This window comes from Mustela nigripes, chromosome 8 (assembly GCF_022355385.1).
Source record: "Mustela nigripes isolate SB6536 chromosome 8, MUSNIG.SB6536, whole genome shotgun sequence".
Taxonomy (NCBI): domain Eukaryota; kingdom Metazoa; phylum Chordata; class Mammalia; order Carnivora; family Mustelidae; genus Mustela; species Mustela nigripes.
Genome location: NC_081564.1, coordinates 90,897,732 through 90,923,988, shown reverse-complemented (window position 1 = coordinate 90,923,988; position 26,257 = coordinate 90,897,732). Strand labels below are relative to the sequence as shown.

At 54.9% G+C, this 26,257-nt stretch overlaps 1 protein-coding gene across 3 annotated transcripts in view; it reads right to left on the bottom strand.

The window, feature by feature from the left end:
* Positions 1-26,257, bottom strand: part of ATP9B (ATPase phospholipid transporting 9B (putative)) — a 174,004-nt gene that overhangs the window by 49,593 nt on the left and 98,154 nt on the right. For 2 of the 3 annotated variants that reach the window (XM_059409851.1, XM_059409852.1), the window contains 2 exons: positions 26,014-26,174; positions 10,566-10,708 (listed from right to left, as the gene is read on the bottom strand). In XM_059409851.1, the coding sequence (XP_059265834.1) occupies positions 10,566-10,708; positions 26,014-26,174 (304 nt within the window). The remainder of the gene's footprint in view (positions 1-10,565; positions 10,709-26,013; positions 26,175-26,257) is intronic. The other variant, XM_059409853.1, reaches the window with a different exon arrangement.

Below are 26,257 nucleotides of genomic sequence, written 5' to 3'. Positions count from 1 at the left end.
CTCACACTGCGGGATGGTGGGCACAGCACCAGGCATGCGCCCAGCTCCCTCTGGGCGAGCACCCGCCGTGTCACAGCTCTGCTCCTATGCCTGGACGGATGCCTCGCACATTTCTCTTCTGGGAAACTGGGCAAGACTGAGGTGCACCGTCCGTTTCAGGTGCACGTGGCAGCGGTCTGCTCTTGCCAGGTTACGGCGTGCTCCCCGGGACAAGCGTCTGCCCGTGCCGCCCACGCGTCACTGCAGTATGACCGGCCACACTCCCCACGCTGGACTTTGCACCCCAGGACTCCCTCCCTTTATAACCGAAGGTTCGCAGCTCTGCATCCTGTTCCGTCTTCCTTCCCCGACCCCTCCCCCCGGCAAGCACCCGTTTGTTCTCTGTGTCCGTGTCCCCCATGTTTGGTGGTCATTTAGATTCCACAACTTTTTCTCGGACTCATTTCACCGAGCACTGTGCCCTCCAGGTCCTTCCTTGTCACAAATGGCAAGATTCCGTCTCAACGGCCGAGCGGCGCGTGTCTACCAGCTCTCTGGCACGCACTCCTCTCCGGACGCTGGCTGGCGCCGCTTCCACATCTTGGCTACTGTACACGAGGCTGCTGCGAATGCAGGGGTGGTGCATACTTTTGTGACCGAGTGTTCGTTGTCTTTGGATAAACACCCAGAAGTGCAAGTGCTGGGTCACACAAGTGCTGTGTGGACCCTGGGGACCCCACTTCCAGCGTCTCGAGGACCCTTCACGCTGCTCCCCACAGCGGTCGCACCCATCTGCGCTCCCACCTGCGGCGCACGAGGCTGCCCCTTCCTCTGCGCCCTCGCCTACGCCTGCCGCTCCCGTGCTGGTGAACGAGCCACTGGGGCCAGTCTGAGGAGACGCGCAACCGAAGTTGGATTTGCGTTTCTCTCGTGATCAACAACGCAGAGCATTTTTTCACGCGTTTGTAGGTGACCTAACAAGTTTTGTTTGGAAAAATGTCTTTTCAGATCCTCCACCAATTTTTAAGTGTTTGATACTAAGTTGTCTAAGTTCCACCCATGTGTTTGGATGTTGACCCGTCACAGGACGGATGGTTTGAAAGCATCTTCTCCCGTTGGATACGCTGCTTCTTCGTTTTGTTGGTGGGTCCCTGCTGCGCAGAGGCTTTTTGGTCTGATGAAATCCCATCTGTTTGCTTCTCAGCCCCTCCCAGGGGAGACAGATGCAAATAGATGTCGCGAAGGCCGATGTCAAAGAGTTTTCGTCTTGAACTTCTACGGTTTCTGTCTTCGGTTCCCGTCTTCGGTTCCCTGCCTATCTTGTGTGCTGTGAGACAAAGGTCCACTCATTCCTCTGCACGCAGCTGTCCAGTGCTCCCAGCACCAAGTACTGAGGAGACGGTCTACTCTTCCCCTGTCCTACATTAGCTGCCCATTTAAGTGCGGGGTTTTCTCCTGGGCTCTTGATTCTGCCCCACTGGTCTGTGGGCTTGCTGTGCTGGGGCCATAGTTAGGGTTCTCTGGCTCCGCAGACCTTCTAGGGTCTGAGGCATCACCGTTCCCAGAGGTTGTAGCGCCCAGCTCTGCCCACTCTCTTCCTCCGGGAGCGTTGTTCTACCCCGTGGACGCACAGGCTCAGCCTCCCCTTCTGCCCTGTGGCCCACACGCCTCCTGACCAGCAGCACCTGCCCCTGCGGGAGTGCCACGTGAGTGGGTTAAGCCTCTGCCTTCGGCTCAGGTCATGATCCCAGGGTCCTGGGATAGAGCCCCGTGTCGGGCTCTCTGCTCAGTGGGGAGCCTGCTTCCCTCACCTCTCTGCCTACTCTGTCAAATAAATGAATAAAAATCCTTTAAAAAAGAATCCAAAAAACAATGAATTCTAGAACACTGAGAAAATAAAAGTTATAAAAAGAAATCCAAATGCCCAAGTCGCAGCCCCTCATCCCCTGGACCGGAGTGCCCGACGGGCATGGCCACCTCCTGCTGTGAAACACCGAGCGAGGCTGGCAGGGGCGTCCACAGGTGGAGGTGGGTGGCTTTAACCCACATCCCGCAGCTGCACCAGTGTCGCACGCAGTGGACCACCGAGCCCCCGAGGGAGCCTGTTGGGTCGCCTTCCCGAAGACAAACGAACGGGCGCGTGCACGGGGCTCTCCTCTGTGCTTCATGCACATGCGGACCCCGTCAGGCCGTCGACCTCTGCTGCCCGCCTGCAAGACCGGAGGTGACTCTGGAAGGTTCGCATGCTCCCATACGGCATCAAGTACAGCACCGAGTGATGGTGTTTTATCAAAATATGCCTCGGCAGCTGATTCAGCCGCTGAACGCGGCTGCCCGTGTGCCTCTGGGCTCTGCAGACACTCCGTGCCCTGGCAAGGCCGCCTCTTCCCGTGCTGGCGGTCAGGGCCAGCGCCCACGGACCCAGCACGGCTGGAGGGCGGCGTCAGGCCCATGGGAGAGGGCTCGCTTCAGCGCGTGCTGCTCCCGGATTCCTGGGGACTGACACTGACGTTCCCAAACGCAATACTCCATGCAGGCGGCAAGTACTTTCCAAAACCAAAGGCACGTCGGGACCACTGCTTCGTCCCCAGCCTCCAGACAGCGAATCCGGAGCTGCGGGCTGACGGCTGCTCTGACACGCGGCTTCAGCTCCTGCCCTCCGTCTGCCTGGTGACGGCGTCTGCAGTTTTGAGATGAAAACTCCACCTCCGCCGCTCCGTTTGCTTCCTGCTGCCGTCGAAGAGCTCGCCACAGTGGCGCCGAGAGCCCTCGGAACCAAGGGAGGCCACAGAGCCGTCGCAGACACACGCAGGCACACGCTCACACGGTGAATGCACTGCCCCATTTAACAATTCGGTTGAAAATAATGGAAAGTAACTTAAATCCAAACCCTAACTGCTCCTTCCGGTTATGCTCACATTTATTTACTTTTTATTACTTGGGGTTTTGTTTATAAAGCTTTATACTGAGGTAGATACCTCAAAGTTCTTCATTCTGGTGCTTAATGGAGCCAAAGAGAACGAAACAGAAAACACACTGAGAGGGGCTTCTGAAAACTCAGCAGTTTAAAAAAACGATCATTTTCGGTCTTACATTTAGATCTGTGATCCATCTGGAGCCAGTTCTCTGCTGTGGCCTGAGGCAGGGGTTCCCCTTCGTTCTTCTGCACGTGGACATCCTGCTCTCGCTGCGTCCGTTAGAGAGGCTGGTCCTCCCCCAGTGAGTACAGCGGCTCCTTGCAGGAAGGAGCGTGGCTTTAGTTCCTCGGCCGCGCGTGGCTTTAGTTCCTCCGAGCACACCGTCTTGGCGCCCTTGTTGGGTGCCTTGTCTGAGGGTCCAGATATGGACTGACGTCTGGACTCTGAAGGCCACCGTCTCGAGCTCGAGGTCTGTCCTCACGCCAGCACTGTCCTGTCTTGATTCCTGTGGCCTGGCAGCAGGTTCTGGGATGAAGAACTGTGGGGTCCTCCCATTTGGTCCTTTCCCAAGATCATTCACACCACTCTGGGGCCCTTCTGCATCTCCACAGGAATTGTAGGATCAGCGAAGTCTGCTGGGGTGTGGAGAGAGACTGTGTAGAGTCTATGGCCATCTTAACATTATTAATACTGATTTGATTTTTTGGTGCCGTTGTAAATGGAATTATGTTTACAATTCTACCTTCGGATAGTCTGTTGCTAGTGTTAGGAAATACAACTCATTTTGGTACACTCATCTTGCATCTTAAACCTTTCTAAATTCAGTTATCGATTCCAACCGATTTCTAGGGGACTCCTTAGGATATTCCGTACAAAGACTGTGTCGCACACAACTAGAGTCACACCCCTTTAGTGCGGACGCCTCTTCCTCTTGCCTACCCGCCCTGGCTAGAACCCTGCTCACGGCAGCACCGATCCTAACAGAGAAAAGGCAGAAACCAAATTAATGTCCTTCCATGGAGAGACGGATAAATGAAATGTGGTCTATCCGCACACGGGAGTATCGCCCTCAATAGAAGGCAGCGAAGGGGGCACCTGGGTGGCTCAGTTGGTTAAGTGACTGCCTTCGGTTCAGGTCATGATCCTGGAGTCCCGGGATCGAGTCCCACATCGGGCTTGCTGCTCAGCAGAAGTCTGCTTCTCCCACGGACTTCCTCTTCTCTCATGCTCTCTCTCTTTCATTGTCTCTCTCTGCCTCTCAAATAAATAAATATTAAAAAAAAAAAAAAAAAAAAAAAAGAAGGCAGCGAGGTACTGAGACCCGCGACGATGCTGGCGAACCCGGAAAGTGTCCGTTGAGTGAACGAAGCCAGACACAGAAGGCGCCATGGCGTGTGCTTCCCCTCATGGGAGAAGTGAGCACAGGTGGACCTGCTGAGGCACGAGGTTGACCAGGGCCGAGCAAGGGCAGGGAAGCAAGGGAGCCGCTGCTGTGCACCAGGTGGCTTTGGGAGGGAGCTCCGGCCGCACTGACGGCGCTGCGGCGGCTGTGCCCAACGCTGGCACCCGCTTAGACGGCCGTCCGTCCGCCTCAAGCGCTGTGCCTGGCACCACCGTCCTAGTTGCTGAACATCACGTTTATGGAGGTTGTAACAGCCACGTTTCAACAAATGACGACCATTTCATCAAATAAACAGTGAAATTTCCGGCTCTCTTCTTGTGCACTTGCATCTGGCCAGGTTAAAGATACTGAAGCATGCGCGGGGACGCGCCTTTACACAGGGGCGCGTATCCCATCTTAAGGCACCTGGATGAGTCCTGGGAGCATCTTCTAAGTTTTAACGATGTTCGTCTTTCAGCAGACCCTGCAGAACGCAGAGCAGGAAAGTCAGGGCCAGTCTGAGACTCTCCACGCCGCTTGTACAGCATGGACGTCTAAGGTTAAACCAGTTACTGAAAGAGTCAGTAATGCAAAATTATTTTTCAAGCCTTAAACGATTTTCATGATTTCAAGCAGTTGACAGGCTGTTCAATTTTTGACATCTTAATGCAACAACCGTTAGTATGTCCCAAGTCGGAAGCTTCGTGAAGGGGATGGGCTAACGCGGGCGGGCAGACGCCACCAGAAGGCTTCCCGGCGACCTGGCCACTACGCATGCCAGGGACAGACATGAAAGGTCTTCGGACAAGAGGCGTGTTTGATTCCTACAGAAAGGAAATGCTGCGGCTCCTTAACAAAGCCGCTGTGGAGCACAGGGAGCAAAGCAGGCAGAGAGAGCTCAGTCTCTGACGAGAAAATCCCACAGGCACCCCTCTCAGGGTGGCAATGGAAGAGCCACAAACAGGCAGAGGCCATGGTGCTGGAGACGCAGTGGCCACGCTTTCCATGCACCATTCCCGGCAGGCGGCCGGCAGCGGCCCCCACGCTGTAGAAGCCCGGGCACCGAGGCCGCCGGGCCGTGAAGGGAACCCTGCCTGCGGCCGACCACCGACTCCCGTGTGGGGTTTGGGTGGGGACCTTCCCCAGGTGAGGGTCACGTGGGATCCACGGTGCTCCGAACACAAAGCCACTGGGGCTGTACAGGGAAGGAACGAGGAACGGAAACACAGCTGCGGAGCGTGCGAGGAGTCTTCCGCGTGTGGCCGTCGCTTAGTCTGGAGTCCCGCGCTCCACGTAAAGGAGGCTTTCTTAGAAGGCGGCGGTTCCCGGTGCAACGGGCGGCTGTTCAACCACTGCCTGCGTCCAGTGTCTCTGCCGGTGTGAACAGCCCAGCACAAGCCAAGCGTGTGTCCCGGTCAAGCGCCGCGGCAGCCCGACCCTGCAAGTGCGTCCGCCCCCGAGGCCCGGCCGGCGTGCTCAGGCAGGAGCGGCTGCACCCACCCCATGCACAAGACCCCAGAGCCCGCCGCAGCTCGCCCCAGGAGAGCACATCCTGGTGCAGAGGGGGCAGCCTCAGGGGGCGGCCTCAGAGGCCGTCGCGACCCGGGAGCAAACAGCCCGGCAGAGCCCAGGAACGGGCATGACAGCCCCAGTGTGCGCCCTGAACATCCTGCTGCTTCCGGTGTGGTCTGGCACACTTTGAGTGTGAGAACATAAACGTCCCCAACAAAGGAATGTGCGGCTCCTGCTACAGGCTGCGGACCAGCAGGCCCCTGCGACCAGCAGGCCCCCCCCGCCCACCGGGACAGACGGCCTGTGCCCGCACACCGGCGCGGTGCCTCCACGGTCCTGGTCAGCGTCCACCGCTCTGGGTTCCCGCAGCGGACAGATGTCTGCTCTTGTCGGGGGAACGACTCACGTCTCGCGCACTGCTGGCCACACACGTGTCACTACCGCGACGTCAATAATTTAGATCTTCCCGGAAACCTGCACCCAATAAACCTGATCACAGCACACTGCTCTCCTGTGCAGGAGAAGGGAACACTATGCCGGCACGCACACTTCATCTTCTCTCCTGCTGGGGCAAGCGCGAGGCAGCGTACCGGACGCTTCCTGGCAGCGAGCACACTGGCGGGGCAAAGCCCGGTCACCATCCCACCAAGGGCCACCTCAGGGTTCTGCGAGCCGTGGAAGGCTTCCCCACCCGACGGCTCCCTCCTAACCGCTGTGGCAGGTGGTGTCTGCCCACGGTCTCCCGCCCCGCGTCCTCTCCCCTCCACCCCACCCCCGGGCATATCCTCTGTGACGTGGAGCCCACCACGGAGAGCGCCGAATCCTGACCAACCGTGGAGAGGCACCCTGGGGGACAGCAGAGGACCCGATTCTTCATGTGACAAAAATAAGGAATAAAAGCAAGAGCACAGTTAGCGCAGTTCCTGGGATATGACGCTTCCCGATGGGCCCCGGATCCGTGGCTGTACCGGGCCCCTCCTGGAGGAGGGCAGGTGAGCGCAAGTGTGGCCATCACAGCCTACTGTGCAGCGCCGGCCACACGGGCCTCCTGGACCACCCATGGCCGCTCGGGGACTCGAGGGTTTGCTCGAGGCCATACGCTGCTCAGAGGTAGGGGCTCAGCCTGGGCATGCTGGCGGCCTCCACCTGACTGTGCGAGAAGCTGGTTCTCAGAGAGTCGCTGGAGGACAACACTGAGTCCTACTATGTGCCTGCAGTGACGTGACAACTACGCAGCTCGTCCTCGAGGTCCTTCATCTGCGACTCGGTCAGTGTGCCTTTACAAGCCACCCCAGCAACGCTCCCTCCAAGGCACTCCTTGGGAGGCGGCAGCCGACCCGCAGACACGGTGCCCGCCGCCGCACAGCCCCAGGCCGAGGACACACAGGGCTGTCATGGTGCAGGGCGCACTGGGTGCACTTGAGAAGCGGCGTTCACCTTGAGATTTTACTGGGAAAGGTTTCGAATAAGTTCTAGGCCAAAAATCTTTAAAAATACTAAAAATGTTTAAGATTCCACCTGGCTCCAACACTAGGAAGTGGTGACAGGAGGTCCCTCCAATGACCTCTGGCACAAAAAGGCCTTTTGGAAAATGAAATGCGTAAGATTTTCTCTCACGTACATATTTTGTATTAATTTTCTGTAATTCTTTTTAAATCTCAGAAACCCAGATTATTTTTGCTTTGTTAAAACAGCAGAGTGAGACATGGGAAAATGGGCTTTTTATTTTATGACTCGGGGCAAAACCGCTCCCCTCCTCCCGGATGGAACTCAGAACTCGGAGACACACGGAGGAGCTAGAGCACGACGACCCCATCACCACTCCAAGTGCAAAATGCAAAGGCAGCATCTCAGGAGCAATAACGTCCCGAGTCCTCCCTCTGTCACTGGCATCGCACACCGAGACACGGGGACCGGGCACAGACCTGTCCTCACGGGCACTGTGCGCTCGGCGATTTACGCCTCCTGTTCGCGAACTGACGTGAGAGCAGGCGTCACACGGGCGTGTTACGTGCAGACTTCAGTGGCCGTCTGGTGGCCGTCTGGTGGCCGTGTGGTGCAGACAGGACGGGCGACGGCACCTGCTCGCAGACAAGCTGCGCAGCCCGAATGGGGGGCAGGAAGGCAGCACAGGGCTCTGAGGCGGGACGGCCCCAGACATTTTGGCTCCACATCAAACTGTGACGTCGTCACGAACCGTTCCGCGACTGACTTGTTGGACTGATAATCGCGTTTCTGATGTTACATTCCTGCGGGTCGCGTTGTCTGAGACGATGCCGTGAACATCCGTGTGTCGGTCTCCCGCTCGGACGCGCATGTGTCTCCTTGGGGACGGGAGGCGGGGAGGGGCCCCGTGGGCCGAGGCCGCCGGGGAACACTGCCAGTGACGGGGCCGACAAGGTCCTGGGCAGCGTGTGCCTCAGGCAGGACCTGTCCACGGGGGAGCTGCACGGAGATGCCATCCCGTCACTCAGCAAAGCCACAGGTCCTCAAACTGGAAGACGTGCGTTCGCACGGCCTCACACACGTTCCGCGTGCACTTACGTCCAACGACAACATTTCGCTGCGACTCTAAACGGCGTTTTTGGAATTAAGTGGCCGCACGGTTGCTGCCGGGTGGAAACGCGGTTTAATCCTGACCCTGACTTCAGAGGCGTGACCAAGCCCCTGTGACCCGGGGCTCTCCTCAGGGCTCCTCTGGGCTTCAGAGCGAGCGCGCGCTCGTGTGCTCCCGGGCGCGGCGGGCTTGCTCGTGCTGCACGCCTCTGCTCGTCGCCCGCTGCTGGCGCCCGGTCCTGGCTGCTGCGCGGGGCCGGTGCAGCTGGGCTCCCGCGGCCTCCAGTGCTGCCCTCCCCAGACCCGCGTGCTGTGAGCGCCCCGATTCTCTGGGGTCGCCTGAGGAACTGTCTGGAGTTGGGGTTTGCTTCGCTCCAGCTTCTCCACAGAACAGACCCACCTGCCCCCAGAAATAACCCGCCTCTGTGGAGGCGCTTCTGCTCGTCGCCCGCGCCGTCAGACAGATTTTCTACGAATCTCTTCCTGTGGCTCGGTGAGGCTGTGAAGGGAGAAGCCTGAAGGCGTTTTCACAGTCCACCTGCCTGAGCCCGACCCCCCATTAATTTCAGACTTCTCCCGGCTCATCAGTATCCCCTCCCCACCTCGTAGGGACACGGACAGTCCCCAACGTGCCACGGTGACCGACCCCAACCACAACCAAATGCCGCTGGGGTGTCCGGCTGGCTCCGTTGGTGGAGCGCGTGACACCTGATCTCGGGGTTGTGGGTTCCAACCCCACATCAGCAATCGAGATTACATCAATGAAAATTTAAAAACTCACTTTAAATTAAAACACAAAACAAAACAAAACGCTACCAGCAACTGGGTACGGACTAAACTCTAGTTCATCACTTCATGGTGATGGCAGGTTCTGGGCAAAACCGCATCTTCGTGTGGGGCCCGCTGTCCGTCCCTCAGGTGGCTTACATCCTCTCTCACGCTTCTGTCAGGTCTGATGATCCTCACGCGCGCGCTTCCCTCCCCTCACATCTGTGCCCGCGTCTCACAGGCGCCCGCGCCACCGTGAATAGGGCCGCTTCGGTTCGTTCTCCGTCTGCGAATACGTGCCCCTTCTCCCGGGCGCAGAGCTTGTCGCGATTTCTTGTCGTACTGCAACGGTCAGAGTGAAAATGCGACAGTCTCGTTGGATTTCTCTGTTTCCTGACTGTGCGGACGCTTTTCTAGCACTTCGTTAAAAATAATGTTGGGGGCACCTGGGTGGCTCAGTGGGTTAAGCCGCTGCCTTCGGCTCAGGTCATGATCTCAGGGTCCTGGGATCGAGCCCCGCATCGGGCTCTCTGCTCAGCAGGGAGCCTGCTTCCCCCTCTCTGCCTGCCTCTCTGCCTACTTGTGATCTCTGTCTGTCAAATAAATAAATAAAATCTTAAAAAAAAAGATAATGTCGAACTGCACGGAGACCTATCTCCTCCCGTCACACAACTCTCTCAGGTGTGGCTCACCACGGGTCACCAGGAAGTGCTCTTCCAGGCGCATCTGCTCAGCTGAGAGGGACGAGCAGCGCCACACCCCATGCTGAGTGGACACGGGGCTCGACCTCACGACCCTGCGATCATGACCTGAGCTGAAAGCAAGCATCGACACTCAACGGACCGAGTCACCCCAGTGCCCACGAATCAGCAGGCATTTGAGCTGCGGAGGAAGCATTCAGGGAGGCTCTAGCCTGTTGCTAGGACGTTCACTGGTTTGGCTGAGGTTTTATTCAGCGTGTTACGGATTGACAAGGATTCACTGATGAAAAATGAAATAAAGACAAACAAAATTTGACGCACGGACCCGAGGGGGGGGCAGCAGTGAGGCTCTGGAGGCGAGCGTTACTGTGCAACACCGAACGCACACACGTCTCGCTCCACCCCTGCACCGGCGCAGAGGCCTCGACCTGTAACACACAGGCAAGCGGCGTCTGCTCTCAGGAGCCGCCGCTAATCCAACAAGGGGGCGGCAGCCGAGAATGAAAGCGCACACGGGCGTCACTTACAGCTATAAGAACCCAACATCCTGCGAACCCTGACGTCACCGTGGGGACCCGACGGCGGCGGTTCGCTGTGTGCCAGTGCCAGCCGTCAGGAGAACCCGCATCGGAATGACATCACTGCGTCGCTCCACACGCGCGTGTGCACACACGCACGCACGCGTCCCGGGGTGGCCTGCACGGGACACTGGCGAGTGCACACAAAGGCAGCGCGAGGCAGCCGCGGTACCTGTTTTATCCGTGAGCAAGTAGACCAGGCGCCCCAGCTCCTCGGGGATGGTGCTGGTCCGCACGACCGTGCCGGGGATGTTCTCATCCTTCATGATCATCCAGCCGTACGCGGCTTTGCCCATGTCCAAATTCACACGCAAACTGTTGAAGAAAACCCATCAGAGTCGTTAGTGGGGCCCAAACCCACGCGGCACGTCATGCTCATGCGTTCCCGGCGCACACGGTTATCTTTAGCCTCATGTGAACTAAGTAGGAAATCCCAGATTCCAGACTTTAAAATAATGGATTTGTTGACACTTACGCCAACAAACCTTCAAGGCCCCACACCATGTCGTAAGCGATGGTATGCGGGCCCCTCCTGGTCCCCCAGCAGGGCATGTGGAGGCAAACTCCGGCGGATAGGGAGTGTGTGGAAGCGCCCCCGCTCACACGGGACAGATGGTGCGTGCGTGAGGGCATCCGGTGGCGTCCCCCTCGGAACAGGTACGGAATGCACCACGACCTTCCTCTGCTCGCTTCACGAGAACAGGACACGTCCCTGCGGCGGCGACACGGTGGGAGGAGGACTGGGCCCCTCGGAACGCCAGGCTTCCCAGCCAGGGCAGGACCTCCCTGAGGCCTCAGACGGTGGCGTGGCCCATGCAGGGGCGCACTGGGGCACCGTGGCAGGAGGTGGGGGCAGAGCGCAGTGCAGAGCCCGGGTTCCACCGTCGGAGCGACACATGAACTGTACCACTGAGGTGGGATCAGAGCCGGTGGGGGCAGAGCGCAGCGCAGAGCCCGGGTTCCACCATCGGAGCGACACACGAACTGTACGAGGGGCTCCTCTGCAGACCCCGGGCACTGGCTGCTCCCACCTTCGTACATAAGAGCTCCAGCTTGCCTCTTGCTCACAGTCAGACCTAAGGTCACTTCCGATTCTAGAAAAAAATCTGTGGCTAATTCGATTTTGTCAAGAGGACAGCAGATGTGCTATGTGGGGCACCTGCACGACGGGCGGAAGCTGCTGACAGTCAACCGTTTTGACCAAAATGGCCATTCGTGCGGGTCCGCCCACCAGGAAACGCACGCTGGAGAGGAAACGCGGACGACTCCGAGTCAGGGGGAGAGTCGAGTCTGCAGGTGAGTCCCAGGAAGTCAACGAGTCACAGAGAGCTCCATCTTAGAGACCCTCAGAGCTCTGCTGTGAGAAAGAAGAGTTCCACCCGGCAAGCGCACGGACCTCGTAAACCAGCACCTCGCCGTGTCTTGGTTCCCGCCCCGGCCGGCCGCCACGCCATCACGGAGGACAGACGCAGCGGGACGGCACCGCGTGGAACACGGCAGCCGCTCGGCCTCGCGGGCGGCCTGGTTCCGGGCCAGCTGGGCCACCGGGCACAGTGGGGCGGGCCGGCTGTGAAGCCCGGGGCGAGCGCGAGCACGAGGCACCGGGCTAGACTCTGCGGCGCGGCGCGCGCGCTCTGTGGGGCTGCGGTGAGGCGTCCAGAGCAGCCACGGGCTGAGAAGCCGGAGGCAAGTGGATCTGTGGAAGGGAAAAGAGCATCTCCCAGACTTGTCCGTGACTCAGGCGCTGCTGGCCAGGCAGCCCCCCTGAACCAGGGCAGGAAAGAGAGAAGCTCCGTGGGCAGGGGCGGAGGCAGGCGGGCGGGTGCTCCCTGTGGGGCCGGCGCGGCTGGCTCTGCAGGCTCCGAGGCCAGCGCTGAGGAGGTACAGGGCTTTCTCCTGTGGACTCTGGTCACATTATTTGGGAAAACGTCAGCCTGCCTCCACTACCCCAGGCACAAGGACCACCCTGGTCGGGTGTGCGCAGGAAGTGTTCCCGAGCTCGTGGGGAGCCGCTGGGCCTGGAGCGGACCGAACACCCAAGCACTGCCGCCGGGGTCTGCCGAGGGGCTCTCCCCGACAGCGTGGGCACCGCTCAGGAACCAGCAGCAAGAACTTGCTTCACGAACTACTGTGTCACCAATAAGCGTCAGTGGAGTAGGCTCGGCAGACGGCACCTACCCTCGAGGCTGGTGAGCAAGAGAATGCGGATAACCTTCAAGGAAGAACAGCAGCACAGGCGAGTTCTGTTTTTATAGTGAAAACAATCAAGGAAAACGTGTCTTCGATTAAGACTAATGCCACACAGGAAGCAGAAGCCTAGGTTTACACGCGTCCTGTATTTCGGTCAAGTGTTCGTACAACTTGCTTTTCAACGTTAAGAATCTCTAGAAGCTCAAACGTCAAATAGTAAGTTGACAGAGTAATTATAATTATCACCACTTCTGAGTAATGTTCTTATAGAATTTTAAAACTTAGACGTCTGGTCGATGAGTAAAGTACTTCCCGGTAACATGACTTAGGAACAAAACAACTTCAGGCCTGCCACTTCGAGAATTACAGACGTGGTTTACACGGTCACGGATACCAGTTATTTTCAGCTCACTTCATTGCTAACCAACCAGCGATGGTTTTGTCATCGAGAGAGCCATTCCGAAACAAGTGGAAAAGCCGTCTGCCTTTTCAGACCGTCAAGGGCACGAGAAGGCGACCGCGACCCGCACTGTCACACGAGGAAACCGAACCGGAGCCCCCGGACCCTGCAGACGGTCAGGAGCGTCGAGAAGGGGCGCCACGGCCGAGTGCGAGGCTGGCCGGGCAGCAGGCGCCTCGCGCGGGCTCGCTCCTGACCGAACGGTCCTGCCGGCCTTCCCTCGCTGCAGGGAGGTGTGTGAGGAACCGGACGAATGTGAGGCTGTGATGGGGCAGGACCCCCGTCAGGCCGTGTGCCGCCTGCTGCGCGTCGACTGTCCTGTGGGGGCTGCGAGGGTGGCGCTCGGGCCCCAGGCCTGCGGCGCTCCTCGGGGACACGGCCACCCGAAAGGGCCTGTGCGCACTCTGCCTGCCCGATGCTTGTGTTTGGGTCTTAATAGGAGCAAAAGTCATTTTAATGAGAAGTTCTACAAAAGTAATCAAAACTTTTTCCTGTAAACCGTCATCTATGGGAAATGGCATAGATGCCATTTTATCTGAATTTCCCCCAGAGTTTTCCTTCTGTGACATCCTGAACCTCTCTTTTGGGGTGCAGAGACCGACGTGGGGCCTGAACCTACGGCCCCGTGCGAGCGGAGACAGAGTTGGACGCCCACTGAGTAAGCCATCGGGCGCCCGTCCACTTCTTTCTGACACTCCGTGATGGCAGGGGACGGCACCCAGGTCCTTGCTGGCTGATCTCCCAACGCTGTGCATGCAGAGGGCGGCCGTCTCTCTGCGAGGAGCTCGGACCCCCGTCCCGGGCTTCACACCGTGGCCTACAGACGATCTTCCCTCAGACTCAGCACAAACCCCTCACAAGGACTGTACGACGGTGGGACATTCCCACCCCTCCCTCTTCCGGTGCCAAACCAAACCCAGCCAACAAGTGTACGGTTCCTTGGGGAGGAGGAGACGCCGCATCGCAGCGGTGCATGGCGGCAGCGCCCCGCACCCGAGCCGGACTGCAGAGACCCTCCGTGTCCCTCCGCCTGCCCCCTGCTGCCTCCCTCTCAGTAGCCCGCCCACTCAGCCTCCCCAGTTCTCCGATCCCTCTTTCCAGGCTCCATCGGGAAGCAGCATGGCCAACCCCATTTCACAGGGTTAGGGTAGGTATGAGTTATGCTGATTCTTGAACTCCACAGTTACTAGTTCTGTGATCTTGGACACATGGCACAGTGGATCTCTGAGCCTCAGACGTGGCACCTGTAAAGTGCTAACGATTGGCAAGGACCGTGGGGACTGGCACTAGTGCGTGAGGGCAGGTTCCCGAATCATGTCACTGGAGCAGATGATCCCTGGTCTCAACAGTCAGAGAAAGTTCTACATAAGAGACAGGCCCTGAGCTAAAACGGAGTGGACAGGGGTGCACCACTTGGGGAAGGCAGGTCATCAGCGAGGCCCCAGAGCTCAGCCGGTACAGACGGTCCCAGCGGAAGGAAGCAACATACACACCAAACACACCGAGAGTCCGTGGGGACTGCGACCCCCCCGGGCACACAAAGACACACAGAACGGACAGCCCTGGGTCCTAAGAAACAAAATCTGCTACGGTATGAGCATAGTTGAAACCGGTGTATGCAAAATTCGAGGTCACGTTATTAAGTCTCTGAACGGGCATGGGAGACTGGAGATCTGAAATAAAGCAGGAGAAGTGAAGTCCCAGACCAACCGAAGCAAAGAGGTCCCGGTGCAACATGGAGCCTCAGCTGCTGTGCAAGGCCAGCAGGTGCCGCGGGGCGCGCCAGGACCTGGGGCTCCCCAGAGGGCCCCGAGAACACGCCCTTGCTCTGAGCCCCACCCAGAGGGCCCCGAGAACATGCCCTTGCTCTGAGCTGCACTCAGGGAGACCCACCTTCTCGCCTTCCATTCAGGGCGATGTCAGCCCAACCCCTCAGCACCCCCCAATCAAGTATGAGCCACAGGGTTTCGGGGTGTGGCGAATAGGGGACTCAGGACCTCCCCCATCAGACTTGTTTCGGCGTTTCCCTGTGGGCGGGGGGTGAACGTGTGCAACGCCGCACACGCGGGAGTGAGAGGACCGTACGTGCGTGCGCGTGCGTGTGCACTGACAGGCGAGACACTCCGTGCGGCAACAGTGTCCATGCATTCACGCGGCAGTGAGCCTACATTTTCTGTGAGTACGTGGAAGAGGTAAACGTTCCTAGTAGAGGACCAGCCCCTTCTTTAGTTCAAACACGTACCAATCACATGCAATTTGATACGCCTTAAAATTAAACGTAAAGGTAGGTAAGACGCCAAATCAAGCACATAGTAGATGAGTCAAAATATTAATAACAAAGTTAACTGGGCAAAGACAGACAGATGAAAAGGCTGAAGGCAGAAAATCGATGCTTTCAAGGCTGGCAAAGCTCAGCTCGGCTCTCCACCCAAAGGGGACAGTGACAGTGACCACAGTGGAAGCAGGGGAAGAGAGGAGGGCTGGAAGGAGGCGTCCCCCGATGCCCTCACAAAGGTGCCCCTGCAGACCTACCCCAGTCCGAGGACGGGCCAGGGCACTGGGCCTCACGGGTCCAGGCTACGCGCCATGAGGCAGTGCTGGGTTCTGGGAGCGTCAGGGCACTTCTCAGGAGTTCTGAACCGGTTCAAATAGACTGTGTGATTACAGGGCATGAGCCTGAGGCTTCCAACACCGCCTGTGCGAGCAGGTGAGGAAGACGCGGCCGAGAAGACACGCCAGCAGAGTGGGCGGAGGGGACAGCCACGCAGGGCCCTGGGCTTCCTGCTGGAGCCGCACCCAATGGGTTGCTGGGCTCATCTGCTTTGCACCTGTTTTACACATCAACAAATTCGCCCTTTAACTTACGCATCGGTCAAGAACTGCATCTGTAGATCTTTCATGAACAAGTACTGCAGTCTGAGTGAAGGGCAAGCGACATCAATAGATTTGCAAACACGGACGAGCTGCTCTTTACGATGCAGAAAGAGGACACGAACTGCAACAAGATGAATGAAACAAGGCCAGAAGGACAAGGGCCTGCAGAGGGACTCCCGCCGCTGCGGCCGACCGCACAACTCTACCCACCTCCCCACCCCCCGAGGGAACAGAAGAGACCGCCCGAGGCCACAGCAAGCATGAGGCGTCCTCAAGGCAAGAACGCCAGCTCGCAGCCCCAGGTTCTAGAGCCCAAAGCCGAAGCCTCCACCTCCAGTACACACCAGCTCTCACGGGCAATGGTGAGGACAGTGTTTGGCTTTCTTGTAGCTTCTGACTCTGAAGTCGGTTTTAAACGCACAGAAGTAGCAAAACCAGGGGGGTTCCTGGGTGCTCCCCCAGCGGCAACACCTTTGGCCTGAAGCACTCTCTCCTGGCAGAGCTGATGTTACGGCACGATTTTGTCACACGCAGGGTTCACTCGGCCTCGGCCACGTTTTACACATACTCTTCTGCTTTCTGTGTTCCAAGGACAGGTTCGTGTCACGCCCTGTCACCATCACAATCAGATGGTTCCAAGAGGCTTGCACGCTCCTCAGATTAAACCCCAATGGCAGCAGCAGCCCAAACCCCAAACCCTGGCAACCGCTGAATTGTCCATCATAATTTTCTAACTTCAAGAATGTCTTATAAATGCCCAAGTTGTTCTATGTATCAAACTTTATTCCTTTCTATTACGGGATAGTACTCATCGTACAGACAGACCACAGTCTGTCTACATCACGTTATTTTAACGTCACCGACCGTCCCCCAGTTGGCCATTGCTACAGTTGTACACTGTTGTTAAAAGAAAGTCTGTGGCATTCTCAAGAATAAAGTTCATCACATTTGGAACCTGAAAATTCTACCTACCCCTGGAGAGTCCTGCTAGCAAAGCTAATCAGAAAGTTTCATTCCAATTTGTCTTTCTTTATGCAAAACTGCAAGACAGTTCTATGATCTTGGGTAATGGCAGGCTATCCTATCTGAACTAATGCTCCCACTGAAAACAGCAAGAAATACTGTATAAAATATTTTTCATATTTCCTCAAAGAAAGAACTGACTGGATAGTAAGGAATTTCCGGGTTGAACCCTCACCGGGTTCCATGAAGGTGAAGGAAGTGCCAGTCAGCAGGCTGACTTTTCTTTCAACAGGCTGTGTGTAGGGGCAAAAACAAAGACCGGACCATCAACAGGTGGAGGCCCAACACGAGGCCCTTCTTTCCACGGGAGGCAGGGCTGTGAGGGCGACACCGTCACCCTGAGGGGGAAGCCAGAAAGCGAAATACCTGTGCATGCAGCTGGCAGCAGGCTCGTGTGATTCAGTGACTGGGACTCTCCGGTTTGGAGGAAGATGTTCTGAGGCAGGTGGTACCTCCAAGTACACTGCAGAGGCAAGTGTACAGTTTCCGGAGAAACAAAGCTCTCATCTTTGACCTCACATTACTCCTATAATTAGCTTTTCAAATATAATTACCAAAGAGAATTCCCACAAATAAACCAAAAACAAAAAACACAACAACAAACAGCACAGCACTCAGGGAAACAGTGTACTCGAGTGACAGCCAGAGGGAAAAACAAGAGAAAAGGACTGACAAAAGCAGCAGATCCCACACGAGACTGACACAGACTGCAAAACAAGGAAATATACGGAAAACTAGAAAGATATTTGCAAGCAACAGGCAAACATAAAAATGAATAAATCAATGTGCTAAAGATACCAAACAGAATTTCCTGGACCAAAAAGTATCAGTAACGGAAATTAAGAACTCCACTGGTTTGACAGTGGCCTAGACACAGCCAAAGAGGAGATCAGCAACTTGGAAGTCGGGTTGCCGGAGAAGATGCAGAATGGGGAATGAGGACAGAAGGTGGAAAGTAGGGAAGAAAAGGAGAAACAAAGAGTGAACAAATCTCACATTCACGTCCTCAAAAGAGAGGGGACAGATTAGTATATAAGGAGACAACAACCCTGTTTTCTGGGATAGGAAAGGAGTGATTCACAGACTTGAGCAATGCACCAAATCCTAAGCATTATATGAAAAGCAGCTTCCATCCCCACACAGTGTGTCTGAGCACAGAGCAACAACAAGGAGTAGGTCGGAAAGCCATTGCAGGGTGCAGGGCACCGAGGAGCAGAGGCCCATGGATGCCTGCCAGCAGAGGCTGCAGCCAGAAGGCAACATGGGGCATGTGGGTGGAACCGTTTCACAAAGGGAAGCCAAACAGAAATCTAGAGCGTTCCCAACAAAGCCAGAGTCAACAAAACAATACATTTCTGACAGAAGGAAAGTCACTCTACATGAAAGGCCTGAAGTGTAGGAAGAAATGAAGAAATACACGACGCACTGAAATGCACAGGGAATGTGCAAAACAACAGTATCTTTGGGACTTAAGAACGACTCGGATTAAAGTACTTGACAAAAATGGCACAAGGTCAGAGGGGTGCCAGGAGGTAAACATTAAACATTACTCTGAGACAATGTGTACAGGAAGTGACTACCTGTGGGTCTGAGAGAGAATAATGCTCTCAGGTCACAGGCTAACTATAAGAACAACCAATACAGCTTAAAACCTTTCAAACTAGTGGAGAGAAAGTGGAATTATAAAAAATGGTAAGTAAAATGGTGAGACAGGAGGAAAATATAGAATGGTAAGTCATACTAAAAAAACAAAATAAGATGGTAGGTTTAAAGCAGAAATACAACAGAATCACAATACCTGTGTAGGCAGCATTTGTCGGAGTAGGTAAAAATTAAATGTGAGAGACACACATACACACACACAGAAGGGAAAGTGCAAAATGGAGCAAGACAAGCCAAGCACATCACACCCAGCAGGCACAGCTACATGAGCTTAACACGAAGTAGAATTTAACGCAAAAAACTTTCCCAGAGGGGCGCCTGGGTGGCTCCGTGGGTTAAGGGTCTGACTCTTTCAGCTCTGGTCTTGTCAGAGGGTTATGGGGTCAAGTCCTAAATCAGGCTCCGTGCTCAGGTGGAATCTGCTTGAGGATTCTCTCCTTCTGCCCCTCCCCCATTCTCTCTCTTAAATAACTCTTTAAGAAAAAAAGCTTTAGCAGAGATAAAGTCACTTGATAATGAGAAAATACTTAACTCAGCAAAAATATATAACAGTTTAAATCTGTATACATCTGATACCAAAGCCACAAAATACATAATTCCAGCAACAGAACTCCAGGGAGAACAGATTCCCAACACCAATGAGAGAGTTCCACACGGTGCTTAGTAAGTGAGAGAAAGGAGAAAAGCTAGCAGGGGTGCAGAGAAACTAAAGCACAAGATAACAATCTTGGTTTACCAGACATGCTCACATTCCAGCAATCCAGCACCCAGGTTTAAGTCAACTAGACATCCAGCCCTACAATGCATCTCAGCTAAATTCATGCATCTGAAATGAAGGTATATTCTTTGAAATGACACAAAAAACTAAGTATGAACACAGATAATAATTAGAAAATGCAAACACACTTGTAATAACCACTGGTCAAAGAAGAAATCACAGTGAAAGCTAAGAGATATTCTGTACCTGACAGTAACAAAAATACCACTACAGAAACGTCTGGAATGTAGCCAAAGCAGTATTTCCGTGCGAATTTATAGCTTCAATGACATATATTCAGAATGGGAAAAAAAGGCTGAAAATTCTAGTAAAAGTTGGGCAAGGTTTCCATGGAGAAATTTTTTTAAACTTCAAGATACTGCAGAAGACCTAAAAAATTAAGAGTGATATGTTGGGGTGCCAGGGTGGCTCTGTTGGTTGAGCAGCTGACTCATGATTTTGGCTCAGGTCATGACCTCGCTCCACGCTCAGCAGGGAGTTTCCTTAAGTATTCTCTCCCTCTGCACCACCCCCTCTTGCTCCCTCCTTCTCTCCCTCTAAAATAAGTAAATCTTTTTTTAAAGATTTTATTTATTTATTTGACAGAGACACAGAGATCACAAGCAGGCAGGGAGGCAGGCAGAGAGAGAGGAGGAAGCAGGCTCCCTGCTGAGCAGAGAGCCTGATGCGGGGCTCCATCCCAGGACCCTGGCATCATGACCCAAGCCAAAGGCAGAGGCATTAACCCACTGAGCCATCCAGGCACCCCTAAAATAAATAAATCTTTAAAAAAAAGTTGAGAAATGCTAGATTCATGGCCTGGAAAATTGAATATTAAATGCAAATGGCCAGCCAGAACAAGGGTACTCCTGAAGAACAGAAGGAAGAAAGACCCATTCTAGAAACCAGTAACTCAGGACAAAGGGTCAGACTTCCAGCAGACTGTTCTTTGCTCAGGAATAGACAACCCCCCAAGGGAACAGCACAGGAGACCCAAAGCAGCCTATGCGTGTCTGAGTCCCAGTGTATGACAGAGGAGCTCGAGGCCACTAGGGAACAGTCCTTCTGACAAGGGATGCGGAGACAACCGGTGTGGAAAACAGTGACACCTGAAGATCCTGTTTCACACGATTTAAAAAACCCATCACTTCCAGCGGTCAAGGACCACCCTGCTATGCTTTTAGAAGCTAACGCAGGAGGATAGCTCCATTGTCTGGAGAGTGGCTCAGAGCAGCTTCCTAAACAACATACGGACAGTGACAACCAAGAGCAAAAAAGACTTAAAATCTGACTATGCAAGATTACTACTTTCTCATAACTGCACCAACTGTAAAAACTCAAGCTGCAGATTGAGAAAGACTATCCGTATGATGCGGGCCTGAGACCTGCATCCTATGAACACCTACAAACTGCCCAGTAGGGCAGACTACCCGACGTTAGGAGAGCTGGGGACAGTCTTCCATGACTGGCTGCTCCGTGCTCTGGGGCTGCACACCTGCGGCCTCTGGAATCTTTCTTTTCCCTGGCGGGCAGTGCCAGCCCGCAGCTGGACAGCTCTGTGAGCCCACTTCCTGCCTGTCGGATCTGGGGAGCCCAATGGGCTTCTCTCACTGTATCCTGTCTCTGCTCCTTCCAGCCCGAGCTGGCAGTGCTTCTGCTGAAACAGACTCTCAAAACCTCTGTGCGTCTCCTGTGCATGTCATGGGGACCCACGCCCCCTCACAAAAGGCTTCCACACAGATTTCCCTCGGATAACCCAATCTGCTTCAGGCTCTGGCCGAGACGGGTGAGTCCATGAGTCACAATCATAACCTCTTCAGCAAAAAGCCGTGCAGCCACACCCTGGCCCTCCTTCCCTGCATGCTTTCCAAACTGCATTTTCCAATACGGGTATCTTTCGCAATCTGGATGGGCTGCAAATTTCTGCCGCCACTGTCTGGTTTCCTAGGTCGGAAACACTCTTTTCCCCAGGCATTCGCCAAGCATGCTAAATGGAGAAGGAATCCCTAGTGGAACGTTCAGAGAGTCGACTTCTAGGTTCTGATGCGAATTCTATACCCACATTACCTGCCGCTCTGAATACTCTGTTCTTACTGCGCAGTACTCCGAGCACTGGGTCCTCAGGCCTTCCGGCAGCTAAGTGGCAGAATGGGGCTCCCACCCACTGCACGACTTTTGACGAGGTGGGCCCACGTGTTTCTCAGAAGGGACAGAGTCCTCACCACCAGCACCTTCTACTGCCATCACCCACGCACGGTCCCGCGAGGGTAGAAGCCCCCTGACCCGGCACTGACAGGACAGTTTTCTGAAGCGTCAGCTAGAACGTGACACCTCACTGGAAAGCATGTGGGGAGAAGCGCTGCTGGGCCCACACGCAGCCGCAAGCACCCGGCCTGACGGGGTCTAACTGTGCCCCGAAGAACTGCGGTGGTGCGGGTTTTGTCAGAGTGACACAACCAATGCAGGGAACATGGACCCATTCCCATCACGTGACTTAAGCCCGGTCATATTTTCCTTAAAAGACAAAGTAAACTATCAGGTGACTCAAAACTATTTTGTCAAGAAAAATTTCCATGAAACAGCCTTAGTTTGTTAAATTTGAAAGCCAATGAAACCAACCAACCAACCAGAAACAGATTCCCGACACAGAGGGCAAATGGGTTACCCCAGGAGAGGGGGCGGGGGACGGGTGAGGCAGGTGGCGGGGATTAACCAGTCCAGGCCTCCAGCTGAAAAACAAGGGAGTCGCGGGATGAAACGTAGAGCTCCGGGAGCCTCGTCAGCAATAGTAATAGTGACCGTATGGTCACCGACCGACGGCAGGGAGCGCCGGGTAAGGTGCGCCGCTGTCCGATCGCTGCACTGGACGCCGGAAACTAATGTTAACTCTGTGTATCAACTGTACTTCCATTAAAAACACGTGTTAGGTCACTGGAAGAAAAAGCACTTAACCTTCCAAAATTGTGCACTTTGAAAAAAAGGAAAAGTTTAAAATCTATCCTTTATTAAACTGAAAAGCATATTACCAATACTAGAATGTATTATTATTCATATTTTAAGGAAACGTTGCAGAAGGAAAGCAAACTTGGTGGAACTGCATGTAAACACAAGCTCTGTAGGTCGCGGCCTGTGCTCTTCCCAACGTGCAGCTTTCATTTCTTCGGCGGAGTTAGTCTGCTTGTGTCCTCACACTGCGAGTGACGCCAGGTCTCACGCTGAAGCAGGCGTGAGACCTTCTGGAGTAGACAGAGGTGCAGGTACCATTCTGTCTAGTAAGTCTCTCCACACTTGACTGAACACGTGAATATAAAACCGTTGACTGGAAAACCAGAACAAGACAGATCTGCAGAAACAGTACGTTCCTCATTTTACAAACAACTTTTAAGAAGTCTGTACGGGCTAAATGAGAAAAGGTCTATGTGTAAATATTGTATATTTACATATACATAAAAATGCATATTAATATTTACAAGTCTGTATATGTACACATTTCTTTTTTTTTTTTTAAAGATTTTATTTATTTATTTGACAGAGAGAAATCACAAGTAGATGGAGAGGCAGGCAGAGAGAGGGGGAAGCAGGCTCCCCGCGGAGCAGAGAGCCCGATGCGGGACTCGATCCCAGGACCCTGAGATCATGACCTGAGCCGAAGGCAGCGGCTTAACCCACTGAGCCACCCAGGCGCCCCTATGTACACATTTCTGAAAAGCCTTATAGTCTTTACCAATGGTAAAATTGCAGAAAATATATATTTATTTCCCTTGCTATTCTGTATTATCTAATTTTTTACTATATACATATATATATATATACAATTGAAAAAAAAATGAAAATTGGTATCAGCTTAAAATTGCTTATAAAGGGGGCCCCTGGGTGGCTCAGTGGGTTAAGCCTCTGCTTTCATCTTGGGTCATGATCTCAGGGTCCTGGGATCAAGCCCCGCATCGGGCTCTCTGCTCCGCGGGGAGCCTGCTTCCTCCTCTCTCTCTGCCTGCCTCTCTGCCTGCTTGTGATCTCTCTCTCTCAAATTATAAAAAAAATCTTTAAAAATGCTTATAATGTATTACATCTCATAACCATAATTCATTTTTCTTGTTAACTTGATAAAAGGAAAAGTGTCAAGTCTTTTTATACTGTCATGCTGAAGAAATTGGAGAGTCCACAGGAATAAAATATTTCATTGAAAAACACAATAAAATTTCAGTGGTTTTCAATGGTTTCCACCGGTGAAATACAGGAGTGCCCTAGAGAAAAGGAACAGCACCCCCACTAGGCCTTTGCATTGTATGACAGTCTCGAAAGGCACATCATAAAAACACCTTAGAACGGGCAGAAGAGAAACGAGATTAGTGAAAGCAAAAACCCCCAAACTAAACCAAACCAAACCAAATTACTGAGAAAATGGGTGTTTGCTCTATGGATATGGGAGTAGCAGACTTTTGTTGGCACTTGCAGGAGGAGTGTGCCAGCAAGTTAACACGTGCTGTGCCAGTCACTACGGACACAGCCGGGCAAGGGGGCTCCCACGGGCAGTGGGGTCCACATGGGAACATGCGGTTCCTGTTAGGCAGTGGTGTTCACACCGGGGCTGGTTCACATCAGGCACTGGGGTTGGTTCACCGGGCAGGGGGCTGCGTCACACCGGGCAGGGGCGCCCCCACTGGGCCAGGGGGGTTGGTTGACACCACACAGGGGGCTCCCTGAGCTCACACCTTCCAGCAGTAAGTGCTGCTGGTGCCTAGTGGGCTGTGTGTGGGCTGCTAGGCACGTGGCCGACTTTCCTGTGGGGAGCTGCAGAAGGAAGCCTTGTAGGCCCCAGATTCGAGTCAGGAGGCTCTGGGGAGAGCTGTGACACTCATTCAACGCAGGAGTGACACCAAGGTCCTTGATCTAGGGAGCAACAAGTCAAGCCAAATCAGCAGATAAAACCTGCAGAAATGGGTGCTGAGCGTGAGGGAAGGAAGGCTTCCAGGCCACTTCTGGGAGACATGCCCACGTGTGCCACGTCTGGCAGCGAACTCTGGGTCGTATTTACTGTACAAGACTGAAAACACGAGCGACGCAGACTCACTGCATTTGCAAACTGACTGTCCTTTGGGGCCATACTTCCCACATCCTTGCCCTGAGAACGTGGTGCGTGTCGGGCACCAGGCCGGCTGGGCTGCGATGGCAGGAACCGTGTGGAGGCGCTCTGTGCCAGGTTCCACGCACGCATCTGGCCTACAAGTGCATCCACGTCCCTGTAGGACGCCAGGCGACGGGCTTGGCACAGGTCGGGTTGGCGGGGGGGGGGCTGTGACCAGGCCTTCGGACTGCTATTGACCAGTTCGGTCTCAGTAGAAAGGGTCAGTTCCAGAATGACTCCTCAATAGCTCTGGTCTGCCCATTTCCACTTACCAGTGAGTTTCTGGGGACAAGGATGAGTCACCAGAGCCCCTGCTGGCACTCGCTATGTGTCCATGGGGTGATGATGATGCCGCACGGCAGCACGACAGCTCGACAGACTGTGTGCACACTCGCAGCTGCTCAGAGCAGGGCAGGACCTGCGGAGCGGGTCCCTTCAGAAAGGGTGAGATGTGCCCTCGGGCACGCCGTGCTCTGTTCTCAGCCCTGAGCCCGACGAGCCCCCTGTGCTCACGGAGCGGGTGGGCACAGAACCGCAGACCAGCAAGAGCAAAGAGCAGTGACCCGTGGGGACGGCAGCAGAATTAAGACAGGCTGACGGGACACCAGGTGGCCGGCCGGGGCCTCCCTGAGCACGCGGCAGCCCTCCCCGGCCGAGAAGGGCCAAGCCCAGCGTGCACTGTGGCGGTGGAGGGGAACGCGGGGCTGGACGGGCGGGCTGGCCACGGGCCGCACGCCGGGTGCCGTCACGGGCGCCCGGGGGCACGCGGCAGCTCGGCTTCGGCCCTGTCCGTGAGTGAGAGACATCGCCTTCGGACAAACTTGTGGAGAAAGCTGGTCTTTCTCTTCAGAACGTTTCCAGCCCTGGCAGGAGCGCTCTAGCCCGGCTGCCTCTGTTCTGTGTCACGGAAGATGCTGCTTCCGGCTTCACTCAGGGTTTACTGGGCTCTAACTGCCCCAGTGTCCAGTCACAGACACGAAGCATCTTCTACAGTGTGTTTGTGGAAATACTTTAGAACGGACTCCCATCTATCTGTAGTGCGGATGTGAGCAATCAAGCTCCACAGACACCGAGTTAATCACTCACGTCCCGGGGGCGCGGAGGATTATCACGGAGGAATCGTTCGTCGTCGAGAGGCCTGGCTCCTCCGTGCTCTCACGTGACAGGCGCACCGGCCGGCTTCCGCCACCGGCCGCAGGGACCCGTGTGGATCCAGTGGTCCGATGGTGCTGGAAACAAAGTCTATCAGCGGTAAACAAAACCGTTCCTGGTTTACCCGGAAACCCCGCCCAGTTCTTGAATAGATTGCCGCAACACTCACACCAGGACAGAGCATCAGATCCAACAAATGGACTCCGCCCCCCACGGGATCTTCTAGGGAAGCGAACGCGTCGCCGTCGCGGTCCCCAGCGCTCTCGGCGGCTCCCTCTGCGGCTCTGTGCCGCCTTCCCGCTCGCCGACAAAATAAATGCCCGTAAGTCATACTCCGCGAAAGCAGCTCTGTGTTTTACCTTAGTTCTCACACGTACCTGATGGGGATGATGTAGGAGAGGAGGAGGAGGAACCGAAACAGGTTGCGGTACCACGGGCCCGCAAATCCTTGCAAGGTTACCATGACGACCGAGAGAGCGACTAGAGCCCCGAACAGGGCTTTGGTCAGCTGGTTGAGTTCAAGGTCCAACAACCCAACCTGAAAGGGACACACAGAATTAGGGCATAACCATGATGTCCGCAGTATGACACACCGGGATGCATGGCGGCAACGAATGACAT